Source organism: Fistularia commersonii, chromosome 20, assembly GCF_037954325.1.
Source record: "Fistularia commersonii isolate RoL2024-O1a breed Wild chromosome 20, RoL_Fcom_v1.0, whole genome shotgun sequence".
Taxonomy (NCBI): domain Eukaryota; kingdom Metazoa; phylum Chordata; class Actinopteri; order Syngnathiformes; family Fistulariidae; genus Fistularia; species Fistularia commersonii.
Window position 1 is genome coordinate 7,997,954 of NC_141303.1, and position 19,073 is coordinate 8,017,026.

Sequence of the window (19,073 nt, forward strand, 5' to 3'; positions counted from 1 at the left end):
TATTTAAAGTGAATATATCTGAAAAAGGGTCTGAGTGAGAAGAAAATATGGAACTATGCAGAACATCAACATTAGAGTGGTACATAGAGCTGAGTCCCCCCAGGGTGCTGTACCCAGAAATGCCGATTACAGAACTTTTAAATGACACAAATAAAAAAAAAAAGAAAATATAAATAAGGGAAAGACTCAAAATGTTCACATAAGTCTTGGTCAGCGACAATCAAGCCAAGCAACAACCTCAATAAGCAAGGAGAATGTTAGTCTGTATTAGCTGAACAGCATCTGAAGAAGATTGACATGACGTGGAGCTGAAACATTAGATTTTTATTAATTCAAGCAAACTGTAACAGTTACATAAGTTACATGTTATTGATCTATTCTTTATTTTTTTTAAACCGGGATTCCGTCCTCATTTCCCATCCCCAAAACATAGAAACAGCAAATCCATACAAGCGCAGGCAAGTAAGTAGTAACAGCACAATACATTCATCAACTGAACGACACATTTATACGAACAATAAGGCAGGTAGAAGAAAGAACTGACGAACGGAAGAGATGGCACACAATGAGCCAGAAAAGGCAGAATGCATCCTCCTTTTTTAACGCCTCGATATGCAGTATCACACAAAGTGGGTTCTTTCAAACCACGGTTACCAATGAAGAACTGAACGAGGATAGACTTCTCGTTAGCAGGCAGGTACAAAGTAACTGTGGAAAAAGCTGCCTTCGTTGGTGCTGAGTTGTTTATACCTGCTGTTGCGCAGACGCTCATTACAAAGGTACCTTCCCGAAATTCAAAGTATTCCGTGGTGTTACGAATATCAGGGACAATGAGAGAGGCAGAAAATCTGACATACTTCTACAGCTTAGAGTGCCCATGTTTGTGGCAAAAAAGACAAGGTCGGGAACTGAAAACAAGCTATGGCTCAGTTTTTTTTTTGTAATCTTTGACATCTAATGTCAAGATGAGCGCTCTCGGCTCCCAAGAAAGCCTCAGAACCTGGACAGGTAGAGAAGCTCAGTCTCTTGGCAAACATTTCCCTGGGGTAAAGGTTACATGGAACTGGATGGATGTGCACACACTTGACTGATGCAGCTGTGTGCAACGTCTTCATTTTCACCGCAACCATCAACAATCATGACACGACATACCGACACAATCTTTTGCTTGTTCTGAGTGGTAAAGTTCAGTTTTGATAACTCAAGATAGCCCAGCTGGATATAAAAATGAGCTGGTTTTCATTAAGTGGCCAGTACTGGCTCCTACTGGCCTGTTAAACTAAAATATGTCAGCGGAGTAAAATATGACTAAAGAAAACAGCATTCATGTAATACTATGTTCAGCCAACAGGTGGCAATACTGTGCCAAAGAACTAAGAATAGACAAAACATGCCTTCATTTATTTCTTTTCTAGTAATATTTTTCTTTTAAACGTCGACATACAGATAATGAACAAACACATGTGGGTCATTGAAAAAAGTAATTTTCACGTATAACAATAGTAAACAAGGGGGATTTCATCACAAGAAATCCAGCAGAAAAAAGGTGTGTGTGTGCTATTGTAGAGAAGAACGAAAGCTAAAGTTTCTTCTGGAACACTAAAGAGAAAACAAGGTTGTCATGGGGTTTCTCCTTGAAAAACAAACCACAGCGAAACAGATGTAATGAGATTAAAAAAAAAAGGTTTGACAGAGGAATTTTCAGCCACAGTAACGTCTTTCTGAAGAAGAAAGGCCTTTTTTGCTTTTGTTTCTTCCGCCAAAATCATTACTCCATCCAGTCTCCTTCATCGAACTCGGACTCATCCTCTGAGTCAGAGTATTCCACTGCGATGCGGCGGGACAGGATAGTGGCCACATCGTTTCCAACACGCTCGTGCTTAGCCTCTTGCTCACGTTGCTCCTCCACTTTCCGTAGCTGTATGCCTGTTGGGGGGAGGCCGAGGAAATAATGAAATTGGTTATACTGTTTTCTTTGGACTATAAGTCGCACTTTTCTTTCAGTATAGGTTTTTCCAGTATAGCCTTGGGACTTATACTCAGGTGCAACTTTAAACACAACTGAGAAAGACTGAACACAAAAGCCCCCAAAAGGAAAATCTTACCTGCAGATTACAAGCTGCAAGTAGTGAAATATGCAGCTGAAAACAATAATCGAGCAGCAGAAAGACAGTTTGAGGTGAGCGAGAAACTAGTGAGGGACTGGTGAAAAGCAGAGAATACTCTTAACAGCAATGAAGAAAACTAAAAAAGCAAATCACGGGCTAAAAGCTAGATGGCGACAGCTCGAGGAACAAGTTCACAAATGGGTGCTTGAACAAGTTCTGTGATTTCCTACTGGCTGTGAATGTGTTTTGGGAGAAGACAGAGCACTGAGACGGAAAACACTAAATGGAGCCGCTGTTGCTTAATTGTTGCTTAATAATTGTTATAATTATTCTAACAAAGATAAGGTCTAACTAGCAAATCATCATCGTTGGGCACGCCTGCTCGGACCTTACACCGTAACTTGCCTTTCAAGGTAAAATGTCTGTTCTTGGTCTCTGATTTTTTCAAATAAATCCCCCCACAATGCGACTTACAGTCCCGTTTGACTTACATATGTTTTTTTCTTCTTGACTTGCAGCCCTAAACCTAAAGAGTTTTTTAGTACAACGTGACCCACCTTTTCGGATGGCCTCAAGCAGGACGCTGCGGGCATCGCTGATAGGTGGCAGGTTGGAAGGATGGTGCCTCCTGGTCCCTACATCATGGACGGCGGAGTGGGGCGGCGGGGAGGCCATTGCTCCAGAGGCCACAGAGGGGAAAGCTGGCACTGGTGGCGGACCCGACTGACATGGTGAGGAGCTCCGCACTCCAGGGAGAGGCAGGGGAGGAGGTGGTGGGGGAGGAGGCAGGATTGTGCCATCTGGGTGGGCGGGAGGTCCTTTGTCCAGGACCTGCTGGAGACGGGCTGGGGAGGAGGAGTGCAGGGGGGGTGCCACAGGTGGGGGAGCAGGGTGGAGCACCCCAGGGGCGATCTGGAGAGGCGCGGGGGGAGGTGGGATTGCTGGAGGCTGCTGCTGGATTGGAAGAGGAGGAATTGGAGGAGGTGGTGTGCCACGCAGGCCAGATGATGGTAAAGGTGGAGGTGGAGGTGGTAGAGGTGGAGGCGGCGGAGGGTGGGTGCTGGAGTTGAGACCTGTCCGGGCTGGAGACTGAGGTCGACTGTCTGAAAATCCCGAACTGGAACTACAAAGGAAGGAAGTGCAAGAAAAGAGTGTTATGTTTCAGCTTCCAGCAGACTTGTCTTTATGTATTGTTACTGTGAAAGTACCGACTGCTTCTCAAATCTTTTTGATGATGCATCAATTGCACTTGTGTTCACAAAAAAGTTAGGACAAAAAATGGACGGCACAGCAAAAAGTACGGGAATGCGGGGAAAAAAGATTATTCAAGACTATCAGGATACCCTATTTAGGACGTTAAGGCACTTTGTTGATTTTCACATCATTTCTAGAAGATATCATGGCAATTTCAACTTGATATATAGATAACCTGATAGAAATGCCTGAGTAACTGATTTTTATTTTACTCCTGAGGTTAAAAAAAAGGAATTCTAAAAAGACATTTTTTATAAACAATGATCATTTCATTCTCATCCTATTTATTTTTATCCTCGTTCTGTTATCTGTTCCTATCCTTGTTATTGTCTTTGTCCTTTTAATTGTCACTTCTCTTTATATTAATATTTGTATTTATTGATGTTGTTATTGTTGCACTGCTATAACTAATGACCCCCCTATAGGGATAAATTAAGTCTTATCTTATCATCGCCTGGACGTTGGCAGCAAAATAATGTAGCAATATTTAGAATATAAAAAGATGAAAAATATACTTTTGGAATTCTATATTAGAATTCTATGTTTCTCTGTCCAAACACACTAGTACTTGTGAAATTCTGTCAAATAAGATGGTGGACTTGCAAATAGAACTGCTGATGAAGGTTAGACAAGAATAAGAGTGAAATGAGAGGGCAAAAAAATAAAATAAATAGGATGACTGGGACTTTAATATGTTCATTTAAAAAAAAAAAGTATTAAGAATATAATGCATTTTAATTAAACATTAATTTGCACGGCGGAACATTTCTTGATTCATGAGTTCCAGGGAGACAGATCACAACACCCCACAGTGTGTAAGCATGATGGATAAGATGGTTGAAGGGAAATTCAAATATAAGAAACTTTAGTTTTTAGTTTAAAAAATGCTGTTTTTTGCACACTTTTGCACAGGAAGGAGTGTGTGGATCACAAGAGCACCTCCACCTTCCCTACCACCTCAACGCCAAACCCAAACATGTTGAAGCCACGATACAGGTCAGTAATTTTAACTTTATATGAGCTTGCAGGTCGGCAATGTTAACTTTGAAATTGCACGAAATTCTGCAATTTTAACTTTACTGAGGAAGATAACAGCAAATCCAATATGAGCAAGCACAGTCAACACTTAGCCACTTGTCGGGGCTTAAATTGAGGACCAAAATGTCTCAGTCCGAGTCTGATTAATTGACTAATTCACTGGCAAGATGGATCAAGGTGGACTGTAGACCACTTTCTTTTAACATGGTAGAACATAAGAGGTTACAAGACATGCAGCAGATTGATTCAACTGATGAGAATTACAAATTAATTTCAGGAAAGACAATGTCAAACAAAATCCAGCAGATGTTTAAGGATGTAGGGCAAGTAACACAGGCCAAATTGAAGGGACACAAATCTGTTTACTGCACTTGTCTATTGGTCTGTGTAGCAGGCCGAGGACAAAAACAAAAAGAAATTGAAGTTTAAGTTCATGTACCAGTAAATCAAGTCATTCGTCAAAAAAACGTGCATTTCTTTTTTGAAATTGTGGAGGATTTCAAGTAATTAGGGTCAACTATCCAGAGCAATGGAGAGTGTGGAAAAGAGGTAAAGAATCAGGTTTAAAAAGGCTGGAACAATGGAGAAAAGTGCCAGGGGTACTATGCGATAGAAGAATCACTCAGAATGAAAGGAAAGGTGTACAAGACAGTTGTGAGACAAGCGATGTTGTACGGTTTGGAGAGATTGACATTGAAGAAAAGGCAGGAAGTGGAGCTGGCGGCAGCCGAGATGAAGATGTTGAGGTTCTCTTTGGGAGTGATAAGGAAGGAAGGTATATCTGAGGGACAGCACATTAGATATTTTGGAGATATAGTCAGGGAAGCCAGACTGAGATGGTTCGGTCATGCACAGAGAAGGGATAGTGAATATATTGGTAGAGGATGCTGGGGTCGGCAGGAGATGCCAGGGAGGGGGTCTAGAGAAGGACCAAAGATTTATTGACGTAGTGAGAGGGCGTTAGTTGGTTTGAGAAAAGAGGATGCAGAGAATAGGGTTAAATGGAGGAGGTCGATTTTCTGTGGTGACCACTGGAGTGGAAAAGGACACACACTCACACACACACACACATAGCTTCTTCAGTTTGTAGAAGTCAAACCATTCATTCACTTTCTGGAAGTTGGTACAATGTGCATTGGTGATTTCGACATGATCTTTACTTTTATACTTTGCTGAATTCCTCCTGTCTGAAGGGGGCGACAGATGTTTCGTGAACTTGACAGCCTGAGCCATCACACATCATTACCACAGACAACTCAACACACACCTGACTGGGTGATAACTAAATGTAGCATTTGATGCTTTAATGTGGAAATGGACTGCCCTGCTTTTGAGTCAATCATTAAACGTTCCTGCAAATGTGAAAACATGAAATAGTAACATTTTTACCACATGGTGGTTGAAATAGCTTTATGGAGTCAATGTCAGTGCAGTAATAAACCACCAACAAAAGAAAGGAATTCAAAAGTAAATGTTAATTAGACGGAACAGATGAAGAATAAAAAAAGAGCTTAAGTAGAGAGAAAATAACTGCAGGGATGTGGAGAAAATCAATGCAATATTTCTCTGCAGCGCCAGCCTTAATCATTCCCTTTGATCTCTCCATCCCTTCAAACAGTGACATATGCGGCAAAAGTATGCAGCAGAAAAACAAGCCCTTATATGCTCAGTGGCCTTAACATTTTATTGATTCTCCCTTTTTTCCTTACCGCCTTTGCTTTTCATCGAACCTCCTATCTGTCCATCCACCACTGCTTCTGTTTTCCTACTAATCTCCATCAGAGTGGAAAAATCCTCATCCTCTTAAAAATCAGACTAAAGGATTTCGAATGGTTGGATTCTGTCAGTAAAGAAAAAAATGTTTGATGGCATGAAGAAGCGTTGGCTGATGTTATTGTGTTAAGTCACCTGTTTTCATGCCGTATCATACGTTACAATTTCATTGTAGGTTAGGTGCTTGTCTAGGTGTGTGATGGTTGTACTGCTTGTTTTTTTCAGTTTATCAAAAACTCTAATTAATTTCTTTTAGTCTTTCTATACTAAAAACAATGCAAAACTTTTTTATTGTTTTCTTTTTTTAAAACTAACCAATCCTTGCATGCTGTTTCCTGAACCACCTCCTCTTCTGCATGCAGTGTCTGACTTCTTCCGTGGTCACAACTGTTACTGTTGCTATTGGTGTCTTTGCTGCTGCTCTAGTTAGCCAGGTGTGAAGGAGGAAGTGCTACATGGTCCCAAAGCACAGTCATGCCAGGAAATAAAACAAACTGAGAATGAAAATCAGGTTTTCTTTAGACCATAGACTGCCAAACTGCCAAAAAGTGACGACATGTCTCATAGAAAATATAAAAAGGATTTTAACAAATAAAACAAAGTGATAAGGATCAGGGTTGGGGCCCATTAACATGAATGAGTCAATAATTCTTCTTTGTTTAGAACAGAGGCCATGAAATTTGGCAGTGCAATGATCTTAAAACTTCATCTGAAACCCCCCCAACTTGTCTACTTTTTTTGAGCTGAAAAAAACCCTGGAGACAGAGAAGTCTGTAGGACTCTCAGGATGACACTGTGAGACTAACAAATATTTAGAGATGGCATAACTTGCGACATGAAAATAATACTTTGACAGTGCAAATTAAAAAGGTTCATCCATCAAACTTGAGCACATGGGGTAGAACAAGAGCAAGTGGCAATTTATATTATCTGCAATATATAGTATATTCATGTTTCCTGACTCCACAGCGACATATTTGAGATGAGTCTCAGCTATCATCCCAAGCGTGAGTTTGATGAGGCGTTAACTGCCGACAACTCAAATCTATTCTGCTCATAGACCTAGACAAGCCTTTAAGTTTAATTACACTTGTCAAAAATGCATATTTTAATGACATTCTGAGATTGTTATGCCTGAATATTCTGAAGTCTTAAAAGTATATAGTTCCTCGTATTTTCATGCTATTGCATTATTAAAATGTCAGTGGGGGAAAAAAATGACCTTGAACTGCAAAAAATGTTATTGAGGGCAATTAGTTCAGGGACATTTTATCCTCCAGCAAAATCATAATTATTAAAACCACACAAACACACCAACAACACCACATCAGGGATTTTTTTACGCAAAACCAGTAATCATAGCTGCAGCTACTGAGCACCCACGGTGGAGAGAACGTGACAATTACAGTAACAACACATTAACTAAAGTGACAGCAAGCCTGAAGTAAGCGAAACAGCAATTAATGTACAACTCAACTAAATTGCATGCATTATAACAAAAGCATATGTGTAAACATAAATAAATCATGTGGATAAGGGTGATTAGAAAAAGCAAGTTCTCAGAGAATGGCTGTTTGATTTTAGGCTGAATTCTATCCCCCTCTGTTTTTTTAATCAAAATTTTCCATGTAGGACTAAATCACCAGTGATTCAACAGTTAATTTGATTTTCTTAAATAAAATTTCTATACCACACTTGACATACTACACAATTTTTACTCACATATTATAAAAATTTGAACACTGTTTCTTCTATTTGAATTGTACTTTAATTGAAAAGCATTTTTAAATAAATTGAATTGAACAAACCAGTCAAATAACTGGAGAACCCTGAAGAACTATTTAGAAATGAGAGTATTTATTAGATGCTTATTAAATATTGCCGTCTTTTACACCTCTTTTCTTCATTATATTAAATCCTGCCGGGCAGCACGTTGGCGCAGTGGTTAGCGCTTCAATTACGACCAGGAATCACACTATCTGTGCAGAGTTTGCATGTTGTCTGCGTGCATGTTGTCTCCGGAGGTTTCCTACCGCAGTCCAAAAACGTGGCAGATTAATTGGAAAAAATTGGGAAGAATGAGTGAATGTCTGTATCTGTGGCGATTGACTGGCCATCAGTCCTGGATGTACCACGCCTCTCTGCCTCTATTTCTCCTATAGCGTCTCATAGACACTTACAGTAGGAAGATAAGATTGTGACTTTTTCTGTTGTGAATGTTTGTTATGATTAAATTATGTTTGGGTTTTGGGAGGGGCAATTGAAATAAAAAAAAAATCTTTTTTAGATTTCAGTTACACTTATGGCCACTGTATGGCTTCACTGTGGATATGAAAGTGACAGCGCGCAGAGTCTCACTACAAGTTCCGCTTTTGAAAACCACAAAGGTGTGCTGTTTAGTGGAATCCCACCTGATCACTGAGGGTGGCTTGATCTCTCCGAGTGTGTGCATGGGAGGAGGAGGTGGTGGGGGTTCATGGGGCCTCGAATACATTCGGTCCCCACTTCGGCTCAGCAACTCATTCATCTGACTGTATGGCAGGGCTGCCAGCGAGAAGGGCCCATCCAAATGTTCCATGTATAAAGGAGCCCTGAGCACAGAAATGAATACTTATTTCCCACTGGCCCATTTCATGACCGGTTCCCCCACTGAAGTACCTATAAAGATATTTGTTTTGTTCTATGTCTATGGCCATTTCACTTAATTTTTTTATGCCCAATGATAAATCATTAGAAAAGAAACAGACCCCCTTGAGCTTAACTAAATGAAGATGAAAGAATATCACGGTATCTGGAAAATATTCTTTTTACATTAACATGAGGCACATACTAATACCTGTTATAGTTATACATTGCATTATATTTAAACAAGTAGTAAGTCGAGCAGGTAATCAAGGTACCGGTAATCAAAAGAAAAAAAATAGAAATTGCACATTTTGAGGCAGGGGGTACGGTGATCTGTTCTTCCAATCCTTATCATGTTCTTGTTTCTACTGCATTATTTTGGAAGAAAGGTAGCGAATAACTAAGGGCAATTCCTTAAACACAAGATGGCGGATTACCTTTTAATTTAGAAGTATCACATAGTCCAAATTTTCAGACATTATCAAACAGCTGTTTTGCCCCTCTCAATGAGACACTGTATTTGAACTTCCCATGTCACTTTTCAATGATTGATCTTCCCCTTGCATTCCTTACAAGATAATTTCATTTGAGGACCTAAGAGAAATTATTATCCCCTTAACCATGGAAGGAAAAATGGGAATACTGGCCCAAAGTAGTTACACATAGCAGAACTCCACTTCTAGTTCCCTCAAATTCCTAATTCTTCAAATCATCAGAAAAGCCATTAGAGCACAGGAAACCACTTGTATTTATAACAAACTCAAAATGAATAAACAATTAGTTGGGGTGTATTTGTTCAGGGAAATTATATAGAGGATGTCTGGTAATAACAGATGATTTTAAACATGTCCACCTGCCTTATGGTGAAGAGTAAATTCTCTGCTCTGACATGTCAATGTATATAAAAAAATAAAGATAAAATAAAACGGAATCACATAGCTCAATCATCCAAATCTCAAATCCCTAATAATCTGTTCATCTAGGCATTTTACAGCAAATTATTTTTTATTGAAGTTCCAAAATTGCTCAACTTGACATGTGCCCGCTGAGTTTGACTGGGTGATTGAAAAAGATGATTAACTTCTGTACTCTGCAATTAATGAGACAGAAAATCTGACTTGTCATCAATAAATGTTAGTATAGACAGAATTTCACTGTGGATATGATCATTAATAACCATTCTGTTTCTGTCCAGCCTTCCAATATTTTCTAGGCTATGTTGATTTATTGATTTTCTGTAAATTGAGCAGTGATAGAAATTAGAATGGGCCATTTCTGGATAGTCATCACATTTTCTGCACCCCCTTATCCAAAAATTGCGGAGTGCTTGACAAACAGGTAAAATTGGTTTCACACTTTTTCAAAGTACAGACTCAAAATGCTTCCAACGAAAATGTCCCAGTCTTGCCTCTATTATGTCTAAGTGATGCATGTAGAGTAGCCTTCATCAGTACCTTAATCCTGTATGCACGACTTTAAGTTAATCATACGTTTATCCATTCAAAATTGTATTTACATAGGGATTCTTTCGGTGATGTCTCATAGTCCTGCTGCTTCCCTCAAGCATGCCCATTTTATCCACCAAAGCTCAGCATCAAGGAGAATGGATTCACAACTTTGTGAATTTAGTGGAAGATTTATTTTTTTCAATTCATATTCTCCAGCCAAAAGAAAATACTTTCTATAATGTGTTGACTGATCAACAATAACCATGGATTTGCATTAAAATATCTTAATTAGATCTCATTGCCCGGTAGGGGTATTAATGAATAACACTCGAGATCTGATGCACAATTATTTCAATCATAAGTGTGAGAGGCATACTCATTTCTGTATTTCCTCTCTGTCAGCAAAGTGTACATTGTAAGAACTCATTCTCACTAGGGTGTGTGGGTATGAGATTTTGAGGCTTGAGTAATTATATCCCATAGAAGACCAAGTGTTCATCCAATTATTTTGAGGCTCATTTTCATTTTTGATGAGCAAGTTATATACCCAAATAGTCATAATGTGGTCTGCCTCATACGACAAACAGTTAACAATGATTAACTGTTTAAAATGCAAATCAACCATAATGCTAGGCGGGCTAACATCACACACCTGTTGTCTGGGTAACCAGCAGTGCTGTTGGCCTCTCTGTGCTGTTCCTCAGGTATGTCCTGGGCGAGCTCGGCACCCAGTGCCAGTTTCTGCCACTCTTTTTTGCGGTCGTGCGGTGCTCGAGGTATCTTCTCAGGCTCCTGTGGACGGTCTATTGCCTTCAGCTTTTGGTTTGGTGGTCATAAGACAGAATGAAACGATGGTAATGATGATGAGAGGGAATAGGTTGAAATGAATAGAAATGAAGCGGGAGATATGGGCGAAACATCAAGGCCCAAACAAAAGATCAAAATTAGCAGAGATGGTTTGAGGATGTTTGTGACAATGAAAGGGAGAGAAGAGAGAAAACCACAGATTAGATTTCATTTCATGTATTTTATCAGACAACACACTCAGGGAACTGGGACTGAAGTAAGAATAATAAGTAGTAAAATAAGCATTATATAACTACAACCGCAGAAGACCCTTTGACGACCCATTAAATTATCACATACTGTGACAATGAGGGCCACTTACTATTATAAAGTCTTCTTCCAGTAAAATCAATTTTGTTTTGAAATTCAATATTGAGAATATTACAATAAATGCAATTTAATTTCAAGGCAAACTTAGATCTATCCATAGACCATCTCCTGTTTTTAATTGGTGAGGAGGCAAATATATGTATATATATATATACACACACACACACACACACACACACACACACACACACACACACACACACATATGTAAAACAAAAGTATTAAAAGATAGGGGTGGGACCAGGGGATGCTCAATAACTGTCATGAACCAAATCAATTTAAGTTTCCAAATAAAAAAATGTACTGACAAATCAACTTAAGAAAGTTAACAACCCAGTGACACTGCAATTTGAAATGGTATTTACATATCATATACATATAATCATTTGCTTGTGTCATTTGTCAAACAGCATTCCCCATCGCCCAGACTTCAGCATAATTGACTTTCATCACACAGGGTGGCAAAGACATTGAGCAGCCAGCTGCTGTAGCAGAAATCAAATACAGTAATTGCTGTATTTTCACATACCTGCCCTGGAAGGTCTAAGTACCTATAGACCTGATCATACATGCGGGGATCCTGCAACTACAAGAACAAAAACAAAAACCACAAGAGAAGCACCAGGGGTAAGGGAGGGGGTCAAAAAATTTAACATGGCACAGGACTGACTGACAACACTTTAGTGTGCGCAAACACACACATGCGCTCACACACACGCACCCTTACATGGATGACACGCACACACAACCATACACAGTGGACAAAAACAGGGTTGGGTGTAACAGTGAGTTGGACAAAGGGGAAAGAGGGAAAAGAAAAGTGCTGTTAAATACAAAATGGCAACATGCGTGTGCCTGGGACATTACAATGCAGGTCAGGCAAAGCATCACATGGACTCCAGCCCCACCCCCAACCACCAAACACTCACACATACGCGCACTCATGTACACGAACACTCGGAGGTATAATAAAGGCAAGCTTAAGCCCAGAAATAGAAAGACTGAGGGCGAAAAAGAGAGATCTCACTGGAATGAAGCACAAACTACAAAGGTGCATCTCCATATGTAAGGAACAACTTTGGGAGCTATGACAGCCACCACTGATGAAGGACATGCAAAACACACAAACACACAAAAGCACACATGCACATGTCAACTCAAAATAATCTGAAATTTCAGTACAAGAACAAAACAGACACTTAAAATGAAAGCAGGCTATTTAAAACTTGACCTACATACTGGTATGCATGAAAACAATTGATATTTTAGTCAACCTTAATAACTATTCATCGTCAAAACAATAACCGAGACAAACAATTAAATTAAACATACATATTTTGGGGTAATGAACACTGACAAGTATATTTTAAAATGTATGCAAGGGCCTCTTTTCACCTGTAGATAAATATTGACCACTTAATATTTTCAGCAGTAGTACTGCAAATAGATGCATGAAAGTAAGAAGCTCTCTAATGTGAGTGGTTTTATTAATTGTCATTTTCATGAAGGTCATCACAGTGGGCAGATAAGGTAATAGCAATGGCTGTGTGTGTGTTTTATGCACATAAAAGCTGAAATAAAATCCAAACACTGACGGCCCATATGCGTTGGCTAGCTTGTAAGGAATTTAAAAAACCTTGGGAAAATACTGTGGAAACTGTACCGTATGTGTGTATACCTGTCCAATATGAGTTATACTTCCAGATATGGGTCGAGGCAAAGTAAAGACAAAATGTCTAAAACAGTCAGAAACTCTCTACCAAAACCAATAATTCATTCATTTTTGGTCACAGTGATCTTCTCTTGTGTCCTGCCTTGTTTATCTAATAACTGTGTGATTGCATGCAAACATGTGGGTTATTTCCAGAGCTTCTGCGAAATGACAATGATGTCCATTGGTGCAGCTAAGGTGCTGACAGCAAGCATTAAAATAAATCCCTATTGTAATCCATTGATTACAGTTATGGATTTATTGATTCATCACAGCCCTTCACACAAACCTTCACAACCACACACTGTCTTCTGCTACACAACATCTTGATTAACAAACTGAATATTATTCTCACAAACACAACAAGAAAGCAAGAAAACCTGACAGCACTCTGGCAGACTGGAGAAGCTGCATCAGAGAGAAAAATGCAGTAGATGCAGTAGAAAAAGAATTGGCTCTTTAAAAGCTGAAGTTTCATTCTGACTATCTTTGGACTTCCTGACAGATTTGTAGACATTGTTGCAATATTTAGAGAAATTCTAATGTTCACAATCCTGAGAACTTGCACTCATGGTATTTTGATAAATGGCTGAATTGCATGCCATTAGTTTCACCAAATACCTATTAAATTAGAATGTTGGGTAGACTAATACCACATCATGAAATAAACAGCAGGATCAGTGATTTGTTAAGTTAAACTCATTGTACTATTAGAAAACAATCTCTCCACTGCAGCATTACTCAAGATTTTAATGCATCAATGTGAATGTGACAAGTATCCTTAAATAACAGTGAAGGGGCGCTGGTAGTTGTATGCGAGGGAAATAAGAAGATGCATGTGTGTTGCTGATGTCAGATTGCCATGTACTTCACCTGGGTCGTCATCCTTCATCTGAATGGGCTGCCACTGACAGGGAAAGTGTCGCTGTGTAAGGAATGTTTGACTCTGTGTGCTCGTGTGTATCTTCAGATTTATGGCACTTACAGGAATGCAATTTCATGTGTCTGTCCCTGCACATGTATGCATGCTCAGTGTGTACTTTCGTGTGCATGCATTTTTGTGGACGTGTTCAATGTGCCAGACTCAGCAGAACAACCGTGTAAATAGCCCTCAAAGGGAGGCCTGGTACAGCACATGGCTAGGGACCTGCCTGACAATAACACACACCTTTTCCACAATTTACACATCTCTTGGATTTTTGGTGCCCTTATTATTTATCTAAAATCACTGTTTTGTGACACACACAAAAAAAATAAATAAATAATTGCAAAATTAAGCTGCATACCTGTAAATGATACAGTGTATAAAATGTAGTGTTTTCATGTTAGCTGGATTCTAAGACTCTGTGCTAACGTAAAACCTTTCAGTTGATGAGCTTGGCAACCAGTGAAGCAAACAGGAAAGTTGGACATCAAAAGAGGCAAAGACCTTCAATGAAATATAATCTAAGCATATATTGGCAACCTATTGTGCTCTGTTACCAGTATTTTGTTAGAATAATTTCAAAGCTGTGTGAAAGAAACTCAATGGTTATTGTTACACACCAAGCAATGTTGAAAGTCACACACATGACAGATGAAAACTGCTGCTCCACTGCAATGTTAACTTAAAGGAGTCATCAGTTAGAATATGGATACACATTCTGTCCAATTTATCCAAATATCTCTTCACGATGCAACACATAAACCCCCATTAACAATCAATCAGAGGCAGCAAACCCTTGCCTCAGTCTTCTCCTCTTCCTCCTCAATGTTGTCACCAGACCACATCTAAAATAATAATAGTACAACATAAAATCTTAATGCAGTTCCCCCCAAGGAGGAAAGACACAGTGAAGGGCGACTGATAATGCATGATCACCAAATGCAGCCTTGGGAAAACAAAATGTATGTGTTACAACTAGTAACTAACTTTAGACCCAACCTCATATACATTAGATGTTTATGGAGACATCTGAACATGGCTAACCATTTTGTTTCTGATATGCTTTCAATAGATAGGACAGCAGATGCAGTTAGGATTGGTAAATACTGGAGGTATTGTTAGTAACAGGGTGAGGAGCTCACTCACTCAAAGCAAACCAGGGAGAGAGTGAGAAGGGGGAAAGAGAGGGCTGCAGGCTACTGCATGGGGAACAGATGCTCTGGCATGGGGAGAGGGAGGAAGAGCTTACCTCTAGGGGAGTGAGGAGGGGAGGAGGGGTTTCTGAGAGGACTCTTATAGGGCCTTTGGGACCCACAAGATAAGGTATTTCCAGCTGCACAGAGTTAGAGTGAGAGCAGGATTACGAAGAGAGACTGTAAAGTGAAGGTTGGCAGGAAGGAAGACAGCGGAAAGATCAAAATGTTGTTTTTCTGCCAGGGCGCGCAATAGTACAGTGCTAAAAGTAGACTCTTTACCAGAGAAACAATCCACACAATCGTCAAAAAGAATCAACTTCTTTGCAGTTTGAAGTCTATTTTCATGAATAATAAAAATATCTATTGCAAAAGTAGTTAGTGATAGATGGGCAGAGTTGGTACTCTTTACTTAAAGCTGAAATCAGTTGACAGTTCACATACTGAACTAAGTTGTCCAATGCAATTGAAAACTATTTGCTGGATATAATTCATCTGGTACATGAATATATCTTGAAAGTCAACAAATGCATGACACTTAAGTAAAATCTTGGATTCTCAGTCCACTGTCTTGTCCTCAGTAATGACTGCAGTTTTTTCTAAGCTAACCCTCAAATAGTTCTCGCCAAAATCTTCTTGTAGCAACTGGACTTGATTGAGAGCCTTCTCCAGAGAAGCGGCCTCTTGGATGAGAGGTGAAATGTCCTCATGGGAAGAAATTAACTAATCAAAGAATTTACCATGACCTGGATGACTAAGAACATCTATAGACAACACTAAAATGGTGGCACCCATTTGCAAAGAAAGTTAGAGAAAGTGAATTAAATTGGACCGGACAAAGCTGATCATTTAGACACCCCAGTGGTCACAGTTCACTACAAAGGTTGCTCTGTATTGGTCTACTGCTGATAAAGCATGACGATGGCTGAAGGACACAAAGTCAAACACTTAAAATGAAATGTAACATCAATTACTTGAAATTCAAGCATGTCTGACCAAAAAATCTGACCTAAGAGTTTCAGTACAAGTGTCCTCCCACAATAGTTTTGATGAAAGCAGGGTAAATAAGTTCACCTTTGTGAATACCATTCACCAGATCAAATGTCTTTCATGAGACACTCAGAGGGGAATTTTGGCCAGTGAAAGAAGCCTGAACATGTCCATGCAGACAGTGGAGCAGTCTTTCACGTGTGCAGCTGTGGTGGCCTTTAACCATGCCACGTTCAGAGTACCAGTCGTGGTCCATCTTGGTGTCACACTGCTTGAAGGCTCCTGCCTCCTAAATGGACTGAAATTGTTCCCATGGTAACCACAGTCTTCCTCTTCTTTTTTTGGCTTTTCCCGTCAGGGGTCGCCACAGCGAGTCAACTTTCTCCATCTAACCCTATTCTCTGTATCTTCCTCTCTCACACCAACTACCTTCATATCCTCTCTCACTACGTCCATAAATCTTCTCTTTGGTCTTCCTCGAGACCTCTTGCCTGGCAGCTCCAACTCCAGCATCTGTCTACCAATATATTCACTATCCCTGTACGTGACCGAACCATCTCAGTCTGGCTTCTCTGACCTTCTCTCCAAAACATCGAACATGTGCCGTCCCTCTGATAGACTCATTCCTGATCCTATCCATCTGGTCACTCCCAAAGAGAACCTCAACAACTTCATCTCTGCAACCTCTAGTTCTGCCTGCTGTCTTTTGGTCATTGTAACAGTTTCTAGTCCATACATCATTGCTGGTCTTACCACTGTCTTGTACACCTTTCCTTTTATTCTGGCTGAAAGTCTTCTATCACATAGTACCCCTGACACTTTTCTCCACCCATTCCAACCTGCTTGGACCCATCTCTTCACCTCTTTTCCACACCCTCCGTTGCACTGGACTGTTGACCCTAAGTACCTGAAATCCTCCAGCTTCTTGATCTCCGCTCCCTGTAGCCTCACCGTTCCACCTGAGTTCCTCTCATTCACACACATATATTCTGTCTTGCTGCGACTAACTTTCATTCCTCTCCTTTCCAGAGCATACCTCCACCTCTCTAGATTTTCCTCTACCTGTTGTCTGCTCTCACTACAGATCACAATGTCATCCGCAAACAGGTAACCACAGTCATGGGTGGGTAAACGATTGGATGCATTTTTTAAGGAGGCATAAAGCATCTCAACATTGTGTATTTCTGACATAAAGCAGAAGTGACTCAGATGTGTCCCTCTTAGTTTACAATTGTTTTCATTTTGCTGTCAATTTTAAAGGGATATAAATAGTTGAGACGTTACATCATTTTAACCCATCATGGGTGAACCATGAACTGTAGGCATCGACAATGCAGCGCCCAGGGAGCAATTAGGGGGTTCAGTGTCTTGCTGAACTTCACTTGGCAGGCTATGAGGAGCTTGGGAATCAAACCAGGAACGTTCTCTTGTATTAACCCACTGTTGTATGAGGCAAAAAGGATGGTATCGCAAAGTCTGGGAAGGGGTAGTTGACTTTATGAATGACATTCACAACATCAATAAAATGCAAAAGAGTCTGGTAGTTTTTTTCCCACTTCCTGCTCCTGTAAACAAACTCGGGTGTAATGGAAGCTGAATGTCGGATAAATTATCTACCACATCAGTTTGCAACAATGACTGCAAATTTGCTTTCATTTAGAGTGGCAGTAATAATGATTAGGCTAATTTTGTATGTTTGAAATTAAAAGAAAAAAAAATGGATGGTGTTTCCCTGTCATTACATTCCATTCAGATATTTCTGTATGCTATCACAGCAGGGACAGAGGCAGAGAGGATTAAAATACTAGAGACAAAAAGTAAATGTAGTGTGGACTCAAGGCACTGATCTGACATGAGAGGCAGAAAAGCTGTTTTCTTCTCTCCCTCTAATTTTCTCACAGTCTCTTTGGCTTTCTCTCCAGTGTATTCCTGGGACTTTCCCTACTCTCTGCATGTCTTCCTTTTACTGGCTCAGCATATAGTCTACTACTAATCCACTGAGGCTGGGGCTAACACATAAGCTAATGAGATTAGGGCACTGCAGGTTTCTGTGTCTCTTTTCTCTCTTTGCTCTCTTTTCTCTCTTTTGCTCTGCATCTATCAAAGGCTGCTAATATGCGTGTACTACACTGCCTGATTATACAAATACTATAAACATTTTATCACACCAAATCGGCATGTTTAATATAGCTTATATTCACTTGAGATGTGTACTGTTAACATTATTTACTTTTTAAGTAAGTTTGACTCATGAATTTCTTTGATTTTTTATTCTCTTCAAGGCCAAATACTTTCCGAATATGCCAATGCAAATTCACTTCTCTATTCACTTTTAGTTCTGTTTGTGCAAAACTAAGATTTTGAGACATGTTCTGCATTATTCCAATTGAAACCGCTAGTTATGTTTGTCTGTTGTGGTCTTCCAGCACGCTGGGCTGAATATTTGATATGTTGTCTTTGCTGTGAGGTAAAATAAATAAATAAATAAATAAATAAACAAACAAACAAACCTACACCCATGATGTGGATCTCCATATTCAACAAATAGTAAAATGTATATTTATTCAAATGGACGGCATCCAACCCCCCTTCTTCAGTTAAGCACACTCAAAAACATTATTGATTTTAGTGATTTTAAAAATACTTTCATACATCAGGGAACAAGATCCTGTTGTTATTTGATATAATATCTTTTTTGAGTTACTGTCTTGTTGTGTATGCATTAGGCCAACTGACCCACATTTTTCAAAGGTTATTTCATTTGAAGACTGCTAAGTAGGCTATTGACTGGCTCATTTTCAATTGTTACAAATATAATGAGGTTGGTTTTCA

At 39.6% G+C, this 19,073-nt stretch overlaps 1 protein-coding gene across 4 annotated transcripts in view; it reads right to left on the reverse strand.

Annotated features, from left to right (window-relative positions):
• Nucleotides 1-263: 263 nt before the first annotated feature.
• wasf1 (WASP family member 1) overlaps nucleotides 264-19,073 on the reverse strand; it is a 58,494-nt gene continuing 39,684 nt past the window's right edge. Inside the window, exons 6-11 of one of the 4 annotated variants that reach the window (XM_086167167.1) lie at nucleotides 15,308-15,391; nucleotides 11,952-12,008; nucleotides 10,899-11,062; nucleotides 8,585-8,764; nucleotides 2,666-3,231; nucleotides 264-1,926 (exon numbers count right to left, since the gene is read on the reverse strand). In XM_086167167.1, the coding sequence (XP_086023293.1) occupies nucleotides 1,769-1,926; nucleotides 2,666-3,231; nucleotides 8,585-8,764; nucleotides 10,899-11,062; nucleotides 11,952-12,008; nucleotides 15,308-15,391 (1,209 nt within the window). In that variant the 3' untranslated portion in view covers nucleotides 264-1,768. The remainder of the gene's footprint in view (nucleotides 1,927-2,665; nucleotides 3,232-8,584; nucleotides 8,765-10,898; nucleotides 11,063-11,951; nucleotides 12,009-15,307; nucleotides 15,392-19,073) is intronic. The other 3 variants (XM_086167171.1, XM_086167169.1, XM_086167170.1) reach the window with 3 other exon arrangements.